General features: G+C 36.4%; 2 protein-coding genes across 2 annotated transcripts in view; both read left to right on the top strand.

The window, feature by feature from the left end:
- The window catches only part of LOC101562211 (antigen WC1.1-like), a 30,234-nt gene extending 26,289 nt beyond the window's left edge, over positions 1 to 3,945 (top strand). The window contains exons 7-9 of the mRNA XM_023708574.1: positions 1,874 to 1,966; positions 2,040 to 2,354; positions 3,458 to 3,945. Of these exons, the coding sequence (XP_023564342.1) occupies positions 1,874 to 1,966; positions 2,040 to 2,354; positions 3,458 to 3,945 (896 nt within the window). The remainder of the gene's footprint in view (positions 1 to 1,873; positions 1,967 to 2,039; positions 2,355 to 3,457) is intronic.
- Positions 3,946 to 4,313: 368 nt separating this feature from the next.
- LOC111814668 (antigen WC1.1-like) overlaps positions 4,314 to 11,694 on the top strand; it is a gene marked incomplete at its 3' end in the record, with an annotated part of 9,950 nt that continues 2,569 nt past the window's right edge. Inside the window, exon 1 of the mRNA XM_023708575.1 lies at positions 4,314 to 4,392. Within this exon, the coding sequence (XP_023564343.1) occupies positions 4,314 to 4,392 (79 nt within the window). The remainder of the gene's footprint in view (positions 4,393 to 11,694) is intronic.

The following is an 11,694-nucleotide window of genomic DNA, read 5'->3' on the forward strand; positions in this document are numbered from 1 at the left end:
CAGTACAGCAGCAACTGGCATGTCATTGATTCATTTTTTTCTTTCCATTGTTTTTCTTTTATTGTTTTCTTCATCTCAATTGCATTAATTTCTGCTCTAATTTTGTTTGACTTGCTGTACTTCTTTCTTCGAGCTGCTTGTACAGCATAAGACTATTTACTTTGGCTTGTGCTGTTTCCTAATTTGTTTATTTAATACTATATATTTTTCTGTTTTGACAGATTTCATTGTATCCGACAATTTTGCTAAGTTGTATCTGCATTTTCATCTCATTGTAAATATGTTTTAATTTCTTCTTTTATTTCATCTGTGAAATTTTGGTTGTTTAGGAGACTGCTATTTAATTACTGTGTGTTTGTGATTTTTTTAGTGTTTATTTGTCAGTATGTTCGAGTTTCTTTGCACTGTGGTTAGACAGTATGCATGGGCTAATTTCAATTCCTTTGCATTTACTTAAGAATGCTCTGTTTGTATGTGTTCTATTTTGGAGAATGCCCTATGTACATCTGAGAAGAGTGTGTATTTTGTTGTTGCTGGGTGAAACACTCTGGAAAGCCCTATGAAGTTTATTTCTTTACAAGGTTTTTTTTTTTTTCTGCATTTTTTGCCTAGTTGATCTGTCTCTTTGTGACAGCGACATGTTAAAGTCTCCCATTACAATTGTATTATTGCCCATTTGATTTTTCATGTCTGTTAAAATTTGTCTTATGTAGGTGGGTACTCCTAAGTTGGGTACATATATACTTACAATGTTATCTATTTCTCTTACATTTTCCCTTATCAAATATGTAATGACCTTCTTATCTCTTTGAATGATTTTTGCATTGAATTTTGTATAGTCAGCAACCAGAATAGCTATCCCTGCTTTTTTTGGTTTCCTGTGGCAAGGAAATTTTTTTTCCAACATTTAACTTTCAGTCTGTGAATTTCCTTTTCAGTTAAATGTGTTTCTTGTATCCAACATATAGTTCAATTTTGTTTCGTAATTCACTCTGCTAGTCTATTTGTTTTGATTGGTAAATTGAGGACATTAATATTGATGGGTAGAACTGATGTGTGTTAGCTTATTTTTATTATGTTATTTTCCTATTATAGGTTCTACACTTTTCCCCTCTTTTTAATTACTTGCTGTTTGGTGGTTCCTTTCTGTTTTACTTGAAGCGGTGGTTCTTTTTGTCGATTTCTCAAATATCTGTCAGTATTCTTTTTGGGTTGGTTTGGTGATCATAAATTTGTTAAGTTATTCTTTCTCATGGAAGGATCTTATCTCACCCTTAAATTTAAAAGTTTTTCAGGGTACAGCAATCTGGGTTGGAAGTTATTTTCTATCAGGACCTGAAATACTTTACTCCAAGCTCTTCCTGATTTGATGGTTTGTATTGAGAAATCTCCCATGATTCTGATATACTTTCATTGTAGTTGATCTCTTTCTTCTCTCTAGAAGCTTATGATATTCTGTTACCTTGCTGAATTTCTTTATTTTTCCTTTTTTAAAATGTTTTAATATTTTTTGATTTTTTTTCTTGCTGAATTTCTGAGAGCTTGTTTATTATATTTCTAGGGGTAGATTTATATGGTTTGTGACTATTTGGAATTTTATATGATAAAATTATTGTGAAAGCTATCTTACATACAAAGCTTATTTCTGCAAATAATAAAAATTTCTAGTGAATAATAAAAAGGAGATGGCTGATATGACCATTCAGTATCAAAAGAGAAAGTTCTGGCATAGACAGAAGTGAAAATTTCAGTGCATAAAATGAGGTCGGAAGACAGGAAATCATTGATCCTGTATCAAAAATGTCATCCTGGATGTCAATACTAGACTATCGCTGGTTTAACTCACTTACTTGCTCTCTTACCTTTTCTGAAGGAAACCAGACCCAGCTGCTGCATGAGGTCAATGACCCCCTCTGTAATCCAGACGGATCTGCAGTCACAAATATCCTAATTACCAACTCCAAAGGTGAGGACATCCCCAGGAGAGAACCTGATCTTTTCCATGTCAGCACCACTGACCTGACTCTGTCTCTCCTCAGATAGAAGACAGCTGCGCCTCATGGATGGGGGCAGTCACTGTGCAGGAAGAGTGGAGATCCTGCATGTGGGCTCCTGGGGCACCATCTGCGATGACAGCTGGGACCTGAGTGATGCCCATGTGGTGTGCAGACAGCTGGGCTGTGGAGTGGCCCTCAGTGCCACGGTGTCTGCTCACTTTGGACAGGGATCAGGGAACATCTGGCTGGATGAGCTGAACTGCACAGGGAAGGAGTCTCATGTCTGGAAGTGTCCTTCCCAGGGCTGGGGACAACACAACTGCTGGCACAAGGAGGATGCAGGAGTCATCTGCTCAGGTCTCTGCTCACACAGTACATACAGTCTTGGATGGAGAGGGAGGGTCTCCAGGATGGCGTCTGAGCCCTTTGGTTAGGTTGAAAGAGTTGCCTAAAGAACTTAAAGGGAGGAGGCTGCTTACCAGGACCTGTTTTTCTAGGAGAACAGAAGATGAGGTGCTGTCACTTCCTCTTTTCTCAGCTGAGGTTCTGCTCCTTCCTTCTCAACTCTATCTCTCAACACCGTAATTTTCTACAGTGTCTATCTGAACACAGGACTCCCCCTTCACTTACCTGTGGGTGTAAAGCCTGTAAAGCCACTCTCTTTGTTTCCTATTGCTGCAGTAATAAATTAATGCATATCAATAGCTTCAAACAACAGAACTGATTATCTTATAGTCTTGTACATATCCAGTCTTATCAAGCTGGATTATTTGCAAGATGTTAGGAGGACTACATTCTTCTGAAGCTCCAGGAAGTTTAGTTTTTCCCCTTTCCAACTTCTAAAAGTTGCTGCCATTCTTTAGTTCCTGCTTCCCTACTTCTTCAAACCAAATGCATTGTAAACAGGTACGCATATGTCTATAGTCACATCTCATTCTGACCATTCTAGAAAAGGTGATATAGTTTTAGAATACCATTTTGATGATACAATTAGATAGTGCTCACCTGGATAACTCTAGAAAGCACAACATACTCTCACAATAAAATACCCTTATGTTAATCTTATCTTTAAAGACTTTTGCCATGTGAGAGAACATGTTGATAGGATACAGTGAACAAAAAGTTTACATATTTGGTTCTCCTCCATTTTCCTGGCTCCTCAATGACCATCTACATTTTTCTCATGTTGTCTAAGTGGTGTTCATTCATTAAATAAGAATAAAATTTCTGCTCTGCAGGTCACCTAGGAAAGGGTTCCTACTCATTGTCCATGACATCATTGTGGCAGAAAGAGAAAGAAAAGTTCAAGTTTGCAAAACAATTAACAATGAGAGGAGTTTCAGTCTTTCTACATAGCGAGAGTTTTTTCAACAGCATAGCAATGAACATTCATTGCTTAAATTTAAAGGAAAAGTTGAGAACTCACTCCTCACTGTCTCCTGTTCACCTTTCCATTTCAGAGTTCCTGGATCTCAGGGTGGTGAGCGAGGATCATGAGTGTACTGGGTGGCTGGAGGTTTTCTACAATGGGACCTGGGGCAGTGTCTGCCGCAACTCCATGGAAGACATGACCTTGTCAGTGATCTGCAGACAGCTTGGTTGTGGGAATGGTGGGACCCTCAACACTTCTGTGCCTGCCAGGGAAGGTTCTAGACCCCGTTGGGTAGATAGAATCCACTGTCAGAAAACTGATGTTTCTCTCTGGCAGTGTCCTTCTGACCCTTGGAACTCCAGATCCTGCCTTCTAAAGGATGAAGCTTACATCACATGTGCAGGTGATCTACTACTTCATTATGTCCCTCTCTATCCTTGTGTTATTCAGGAATGTGGAAGGTCAAACTTCAGGTATATAAATCATTTGAAATCTGCAATCATTTGCTTGAGTTTTTCACATACAATATTTCATCCTCACAATCAACTGCTTTTGGGTTTGATGCTGCACATTTAATCCAAATGAGTAAATTGTGGCTAGAAAAATTAAATAAAAGTTTTAGACCTTATAGTATATTATGATCATATTGGGGAATCTAAGTTTTCTCTATTCATCATTTAAACATGTGTTTCTTTATTCTGAAATGCATCTGTAGTATTCAGACAAGTCCTGAGATAAATGTTTTAGAAGAAAGGAATTCAGAGCCTTGCAAAAGAAAGTTAATTTCAGAGTGTAGAAGAGAAGGAAATATAGTCACTCCCTTATGGAGTTTACTCTAATGTGCAGACAACATATATTAGGCTAAAATTTAAGTTTCAAGAAGTGCACACTGTTGTAGATACATGTGTGTAAATGAATAAAGGAAGTTATGTTTAGGTTGAACCATGAAGGATGAGTATGCTTCATTCAAGGAAGAAAGTAGAGATCACTTGGCCATTGTAAACACTGATGAGGAAACAGCCAGTCTTTAAGATATTGGAACAATTCTTCTAGGACAGAGCAGATGGAACATGTGGAAATTAAACAAGGTTAGCTATAATGGTCACCACAGAGAGTGGTATCTTTTATTTTATTTTTATTTTTTATTTTTGGCGGAACCGGGGATTGAACTCAGATCCTTGTGTTTGCCAGGCAAGCGCTTATCCTACTGAGCAATCTCCCCGGCCCCTATATTTATTTTTTAATTAATTTTTTTGGGAAAGAAATAGCAATGAGACAGTTTCAAAACAGGTTAGTAGGAAAGTTACAATAATTAATTCATTGCATATTGTTATCTTTGTAGTAGTTATTCATAGTATGAGATGCAGACATGATATCTTGTCTAAACACTATTAGTACAAATCTTTCTTCTCATTGAACTAAGAGAAAGTAGCTGTATATCTATGTTAACTCTTTTGTAAATACAGATATATGCATATATATTTTTCACTACAAAATAGTCCTTCATTTATTTCCCCCTTTTTTGTTTAATTTTGTTAGAGATGGGTATTCCATTGCCATTTAAATATTATAGGTGTGAGTGTGGTATTTTCTAAACAAAGATCAAAGAACACTAACAATTATACTCCAGGGGCATTTAGTTATTTATGGTGTTGTCTGCCTCATCAAGAGGAACTGTGGAAAAGTTGGGGAACTGATCTTCCACATTTTCATATTGAATTTCTCTTGTAAGAATCCCAAACTTCTGTGGTGGGATTTCATCAAGCAAATCTTCCTCATTTTAATAATGTAAACTATAAGTTTTAATATTTTATTCTTTTGCTGAATTTCTGAGATCTGATTATTATGTGTCTAAGTGTAGATTTATTTTGATTATGGCTGTTTGGAGTTTTACGTATTTCATTTACCTGTATGTCAAGTTGTTTTCTCATGTTTGGAAATTTTTCCACTAGGACTTGGGCTAATAGTCTTTTTATGTCATTTGTTCTGTCTCCTGATACTTCATTTACACCAATTATTAATATATTATTTTATTTGCATCATCTATTAACTTCTGTGTTGTTATTTCCTAGTTCCTTGTTAATTTTGAGAGATCTTTCCTTTCACTTTCATTATCTACACCTCTGTCTGAAACATCTGGAAGTCTATCTTGAGTTTCCTTCTAGCAGTTTTGTCAGATTTTAATGACGTTCTTAATTTCCTAGATATATGGTTGAATCTGTTTCATGCATTTCAATTCTTTCCTATATTGTTTGTTCAATGTTTCCATCATTTTTATGCTCTCCTCTATTTTTTAATATGTATCTTCTTTAGATGTGCTAAGCAATTGTTCCACAATTGTTATTTCTTTTTTGACCTGAGACATTATTTCTGATCTTATTTCTTATATGGCCTGATGCTATCATTTCAGAAATTTCAGGTGTGTAACTTCCAAGATATTGTATGTCTTTGTCTCCTGGATTTGTTCTGGGTTGGCCCCAGAATTGAAATTGCCTTTTCCTCTGGACTTTTTCAATTTTGAAATGCCTAGTTATCACCCAGATTTAGCAGTGGTGGGAGAGTGGTGTCTGTAAACTTTCCAGTACAGTGAGGAGCAGGGTAGGATTCACCAAGGCTCTCACTACTAGTGGGGAGGACTGAGCAATACTTCACAAAGTTTCACTGTGGGTGGTGGGTGTTGCTATGATTCACTAGCATCCCATGGGTTGCCTAGGACCTTCCTAAGTTCATAACAGATTGGAATAGTGCCAACACAATCTGTACATGGGAATGCTGGAGGAGGCAAGGGAAATAGCTTGCCAGAGTCTCACAGGCCACCCAGAGTCCTTTTAAGTCTTAAATGGATGTACTAGTCTCAAGGAAATCTCCACACCTAAGTCCTTAAAATTTTGAAATAGCATGAGCACAAACTCCATGCCTGTACACTTGAGTCTAATGTTAGAGCTCACCAGAGTCCCACAGGAACCCTGAAAACTCCTAAGTTCTTGAACAGGACCAGGAAAGCTCTGTGTCTTTGCCCTTGGCCCACAGATCTTAGCTCTCCAGAGTACTGAGCGATCCTCGGGGTACTCCTAAGTTCTTAAAAGATTGGACTGGCACCAGCAAAAGCTACATGACTGCGTGCTAGGCTGTAAGGTTAGAGTTTAACACAGTTGTGCAGACCACAGAGAGTCCTTCACAGTTCTTAAAAATCCACTCTACTCTTTTAACCCAAGCATCCACTCTTTTTAAAAAAATATATTTAGTACAGGGTCTACAGGGTCTCTCTACACAGATTGAACTCATAGTGATCCTCAGGTTTTCAGCTTCCCAAGTGCACTTAGATTACAAGCTCTCACCACCACATCCAAACTCAATCACTGTCTCATGGTGCCCCAGGGGTGGGGCCGGAACTGCATGCTAAGAGTCTAGCACTGGTCCCTGCATCTGCCTAAGGAGACACTTTAATCTGCTGATCTATCTGGCCAGCCCCCAAGCATCTACTCTTAAATTTTGCTTTTGTATCAACCTCTTGGGAGAGTAAAATTTTCAAATACACTTTTTTTTCAACAAATCTCTAACTTTGCATTTGGTGCCCATATTACCTTCCATTAACAGTCAGCTAATTGAATTTTTTGGTGCCTTTTTAAAGTATTATTGAATACTCTTCTCAGGTTGCCTTATTGAATTTCTACTTGTTTGTTCAGATTTTGAGTTTAGTCATGCTCTGGTGTCGACCTTATACTTTGCTATTTCTTACCTACACTCATTTCTATGAGATGTTGTTGAGATTCATGGGCTTAAAGGATATTATCAGAGTAAAATATCTCAAATATAAACCTCCAAAGCCCAACTCTGCCCTGAATTCCAGTCATGCATTTTACTGCTAATTCATATCCTCACTTAAGTATCTAAAGGGATTGTATAATTTGGTCTGCAGTGTACAATGCTTAATTCCACACACTCGGTCTCTGACTCTGATTTCCTTTATGCTATAGTCCTATTTCAGCTAATGTCATATTTCTTCCTCAGTACCTAGGCTCAGTCCACTTCTACACTCCATTTCTGTCTCCCTCCTTGCATAGTATGTTGTGTTTCCATTTTTATAATTTTCTTTTATCTTGAAGAATAAAAATAAGAGCAAGAAACACAAAAGTAAAGTCAGAAACAAGGTAACATACAACAATACATACATTACAGATTTTCAAAACAAGAATACATGATTAACAGTGATTGATATATTATCTATTTTTAACATCAGATCTATCACTCAGATTAATAGATATAATTATGCAAGATGGGAGATATGATTGAATATTCCCACACATTGTCAAGAAATCTTAAATTGTTGTTCTCTATCATTTTCTTTTAATACCCTTTTTTAAAAAAAAATTAAAGTGAGTATAGTACTAATTGATATGACATTAGAAACGGTACACATTTAGAAGACCAAAATGACTTCTCAGCAAGTATCTCCTATCTCACTGCCGACTCAGTTAAGAAAATATCACTTATTGTTAGTGTCTAAGACCACTGTTTATTCCAAAAAAATTCACTGGTCACCTCTTTGGTGCTCTTTTTCTTTTGTTTTATAATATCTTCTCGATTCAATGCTAGACATATATTCATTTCTATTACAAGTTAGAAACTGGTGTTTCTGTGTGAGAGATTGACAAAAATGCAAGGGGATGTGAAGCCAGCTTGTTGTTCTGAGATTACACAGGTATTTATAAGAATGAGGACGGAGATTCTGTGAATTGCTCCAGGGGACTAGAACTCTCATTGATGAGTGGAATTCAGTAGGCTTGGGTTCAATCTGAGAATAAGTAACATAAACGGAGTTCACCCAAGCGAGGCCACCAAAAAATTTGCTTCTGTTTGGAAAAGAGCACTGGAGGCACACAGGACATTTTAGATGAGGTATGGCCAGTTCACTTTCCCTTTCAGTCTTCTCTCTGCCCTGCATGGTCCATGCTTGTCCTTGCTACATGTGCACATGCTTGATCCTAAAACTTTGTGTTCTTCCCAGTAATTTGTTTTAGGCTTAGAAAGTAAATATTTCCTTTTCATTTCACTGCAATTGTAGAAACATTATTTCTTTTTGTATCCAAGAAAAGCATGTAAAAATGGAAATAGAAAGTCAGTGACATCATCATCAGCCCTGTCCAGTCACATTTCTGTGACACAAATAAGATTCAATAAGTGATAAGGATATTTTTCTAGATCCTCTAGTTTTGTACAAAAGTGTCCCAACATATTCAATGGAACCTTGGTTCATGAATTTAGTTTGTTCTACAATTTTGGAAAAAATGGTGACATTGTGTTTCTGAAAGATGGCCAAGCATAATTATCACTCAGTGCAGAGCTTACAAACAAAACAAAGTTTTGTCAAAAACTTATGTTTGAAAACAAAATTATTTGTGAAGAAAAGGGTTCATGAAGCAAGTTATCACTGTCTATCTATTAAAAGGACAGCTTTATGATGTCTTTTTATTTTTTATAATATTGGGATTATATTTTTTAAATTTAATTTACATTTTTTATCTTTTATTTATTTTAATGAGGAAAAAGATAAAATAGCAATGAAACAGTTTCAAAACAGGTTAGGAGGACAGTTACAATAATTAATACTTTGCATAATATTGTCTTCATCATACACACTATTTCTAAATTGGTTTTGTTAATAAGCAAATTATTATGGATCATTCTTCAGGTAGCTCTACAACACTGGCAAAGAACTATATAAGATTTCATTCATAATACATAAATATTATTTTTATATAATGTTTTTCCTATTTATTTCCAATTGTTTTCAATTTTTTCCTCTACAAACTATATTGTAATAAATACTTCTGAACGTGTGCCATTTATGCTGTTAATTTTATTGGCTGCCAATAGTTACATTATTTGATTACAAAGTGTATATATTGGAATAGAAACTGTTATATCACTCTCTAAGACTGATAATTTTCAATTTACTTCTCATTTCTTGACATAAAGCATTTGATTTTTTTCTGATGATTTTTTCATTAAGATGAAGTATATTGCATTGCTCAAAAATTAACAAGGTTGGCCAGGGAGATGGCTCAGTGGAATACACACTTCCCTGGCAAGCACAAGGGCCTGAGTTCAATCCCCGGTTCCAAAAAAAAAGAAAAGAAAGGTTTCATAGCCTACACATCTCATTCTAAGATATTTGAAGTCTGAAGTCTGATATAAGTACAACAGACCTAACAATTCAAACTTATTGAATCATCAAACATTCAGAATTGAAAATTATTATATGTCATGCTTTTATTCCATCTTTTATTTGCATTTAAATATGTTTTGAATTTCTTCAACATTTCCTTTTTTATATGTTTAGCACAGGGGATACAAGGTCTACAAGGGCTCACTATGTAGACCGGATTAGTAGTGATCCACCTTGTTTTCATCCTCCGAAACGCTGGAATTACAGGCAAGCGCCAACATGCCTAGTCGTAATCACCGTTTTAGCGCGCCCAAGGGACAGGGCCAGCATGGCATGCCCGGAATGAACCCTGGCTGCTGAACTCTGGCAAAGCATGTGCTTTAGTCCACTGAACTATCAGGCTGGCCCTAACATTTCTTTAGTGTTGTCCATTTCTCTCTCTCTCTCTCTCTCTCTCTCTCTCTCTCTCTCTCTCTCTCTCTCTCTCTCCCTCTCCCCCCTTTCTCTCATTCATCATTAGGTTTTTTTTTAATTGTGCTATAAGTGGGCTCCAGATGCAAATGGAGAGGATATGATTATAAATAGTTGAAAGGCAGTTGCTTTTTCTACTCCTTGCTTTCCTCTCTTTTGTTTTTGCCCTGTGGAGTCTGAATGGATATTCAACCATAAGGACATAATTTGATCATATATTTCTTACAACAAGAAGCATTCCTTGAGAGGTAGTGAAGTTTGAAGTCCTGAGAGTGAGCAAGCACCAACAGAGGTCCTTATCATTGGGAGCAGAGATGATTTAGGAGCTTTGATAGGATAATTTATGAAATGTATACTAATGATGGTATTTTTGCACAAGTGTTCTGTGTGTAACCAGTTTCTCTATACTGTTCTGCATTCACATATACTTCTACGTGTTTCAGTTTTCCGTTTTTTTATATTTGTGTCATCTCAAATGTCACTTCTACTTGATGCATGCACATTTCAATTTTGAGCAAATATTTCTCTAGTAACTTAGATATTGCCTACTTAGCTATCATTCTCTGACTCTTATTCCTGTTCCTGTTAAAGAATAGAAATCATTCTTTTATTCCTGGTCCATAATTTTACATTAAAATCAAGTAGAATCATAAATGAAAATTACTCTTTCTTTACATAATAATGCTTAATGTTGAAAGTCATTGACATTAATTTACAATTCTCTTATGCCACTTATTAACAAGACTTTAGTAGAATTATTTTTAACATACTTTATATAATGAAAAAATTTCAAGCCATTACTCTCACCACTTAAAAAAGAGTGATAAAAAACTTGGTGACTGCTGCTGAGTGTCATCAATGGCAGCAAAAGTTCTTTAGTAGGAGAAATGGTTTGTCTTAATTACTTTGTAGACATATTTCAAGGAATTTTAACAACAAATTTAAATACAAAGCATGTGTCTCAGTTACTCTTCTCTCATTGCTGGGACACATACCCGTCACTCAAAATGAAGGAAGAAAAGAGTTATTTAGCTCACAGTTACTGGAAGTTTCAGTTCATACTCAGTTGGCTCCAAGGCAGATGGGCACATAGCAGAGGGCAGCAGTTTATACAGAGAGAAGGCAGCAAGACATCAAGAACAAAAGGGAGGAGTAACAGCAACAGTGGCAACAGAGAGGAAGTCTGTCTCCCTTAAGTTGCATTCCAGGCTTTCTGCCCCAGGCTGAGTGCAGTATTCCCACCCATAATCCCAGAAGCACTCATACCATAATCCCAGTGGATCAGGAGCTAATCACAAACTTTGGAAGTCCACCTCATACTGCTTGAGGCTTTGGGGGAACAACTAAGCACAAACTATAATAGCATGTCATGAGAAATTTCTTCCATGTGTTTTGACTGTTGAACAAATGCAAAGGCCTTTGTTAATTTTCTGAGAGCACTGCTGCAAATTGCAGGTTTTTAACAACAAAAATCAAGATTTTTATGAACATGTACTAATTTCCCACAATACATGCCTTAATTATGCATTACAAACAGTAGTAAGAATAATAAGAAAAAGAAATGTCACCACAGGAGTTGAAACTGAGGTCTAAGATTTCATTCTGAGATGAAATTTCAGAATTCTCAATGGAAATCTCCCAAGTGGGGCCAGTCAAATAGAGCACCTGATAAAAGTGCCTGTAAG

This window comes from Octodon degus, unplaced genomic scaffold, assembly GCF_000260255.1.
Source record: "Octodon degus isolate 3935 unplaced genomic scaffold, OctDeg1.0 scaffold00403, whole genome shotgun sequence".
NCBI lineage: Eukaryota > Metazoa > Chordata > Mammalia > Rodentia > Octodontidae > Octodon > Octodon degus.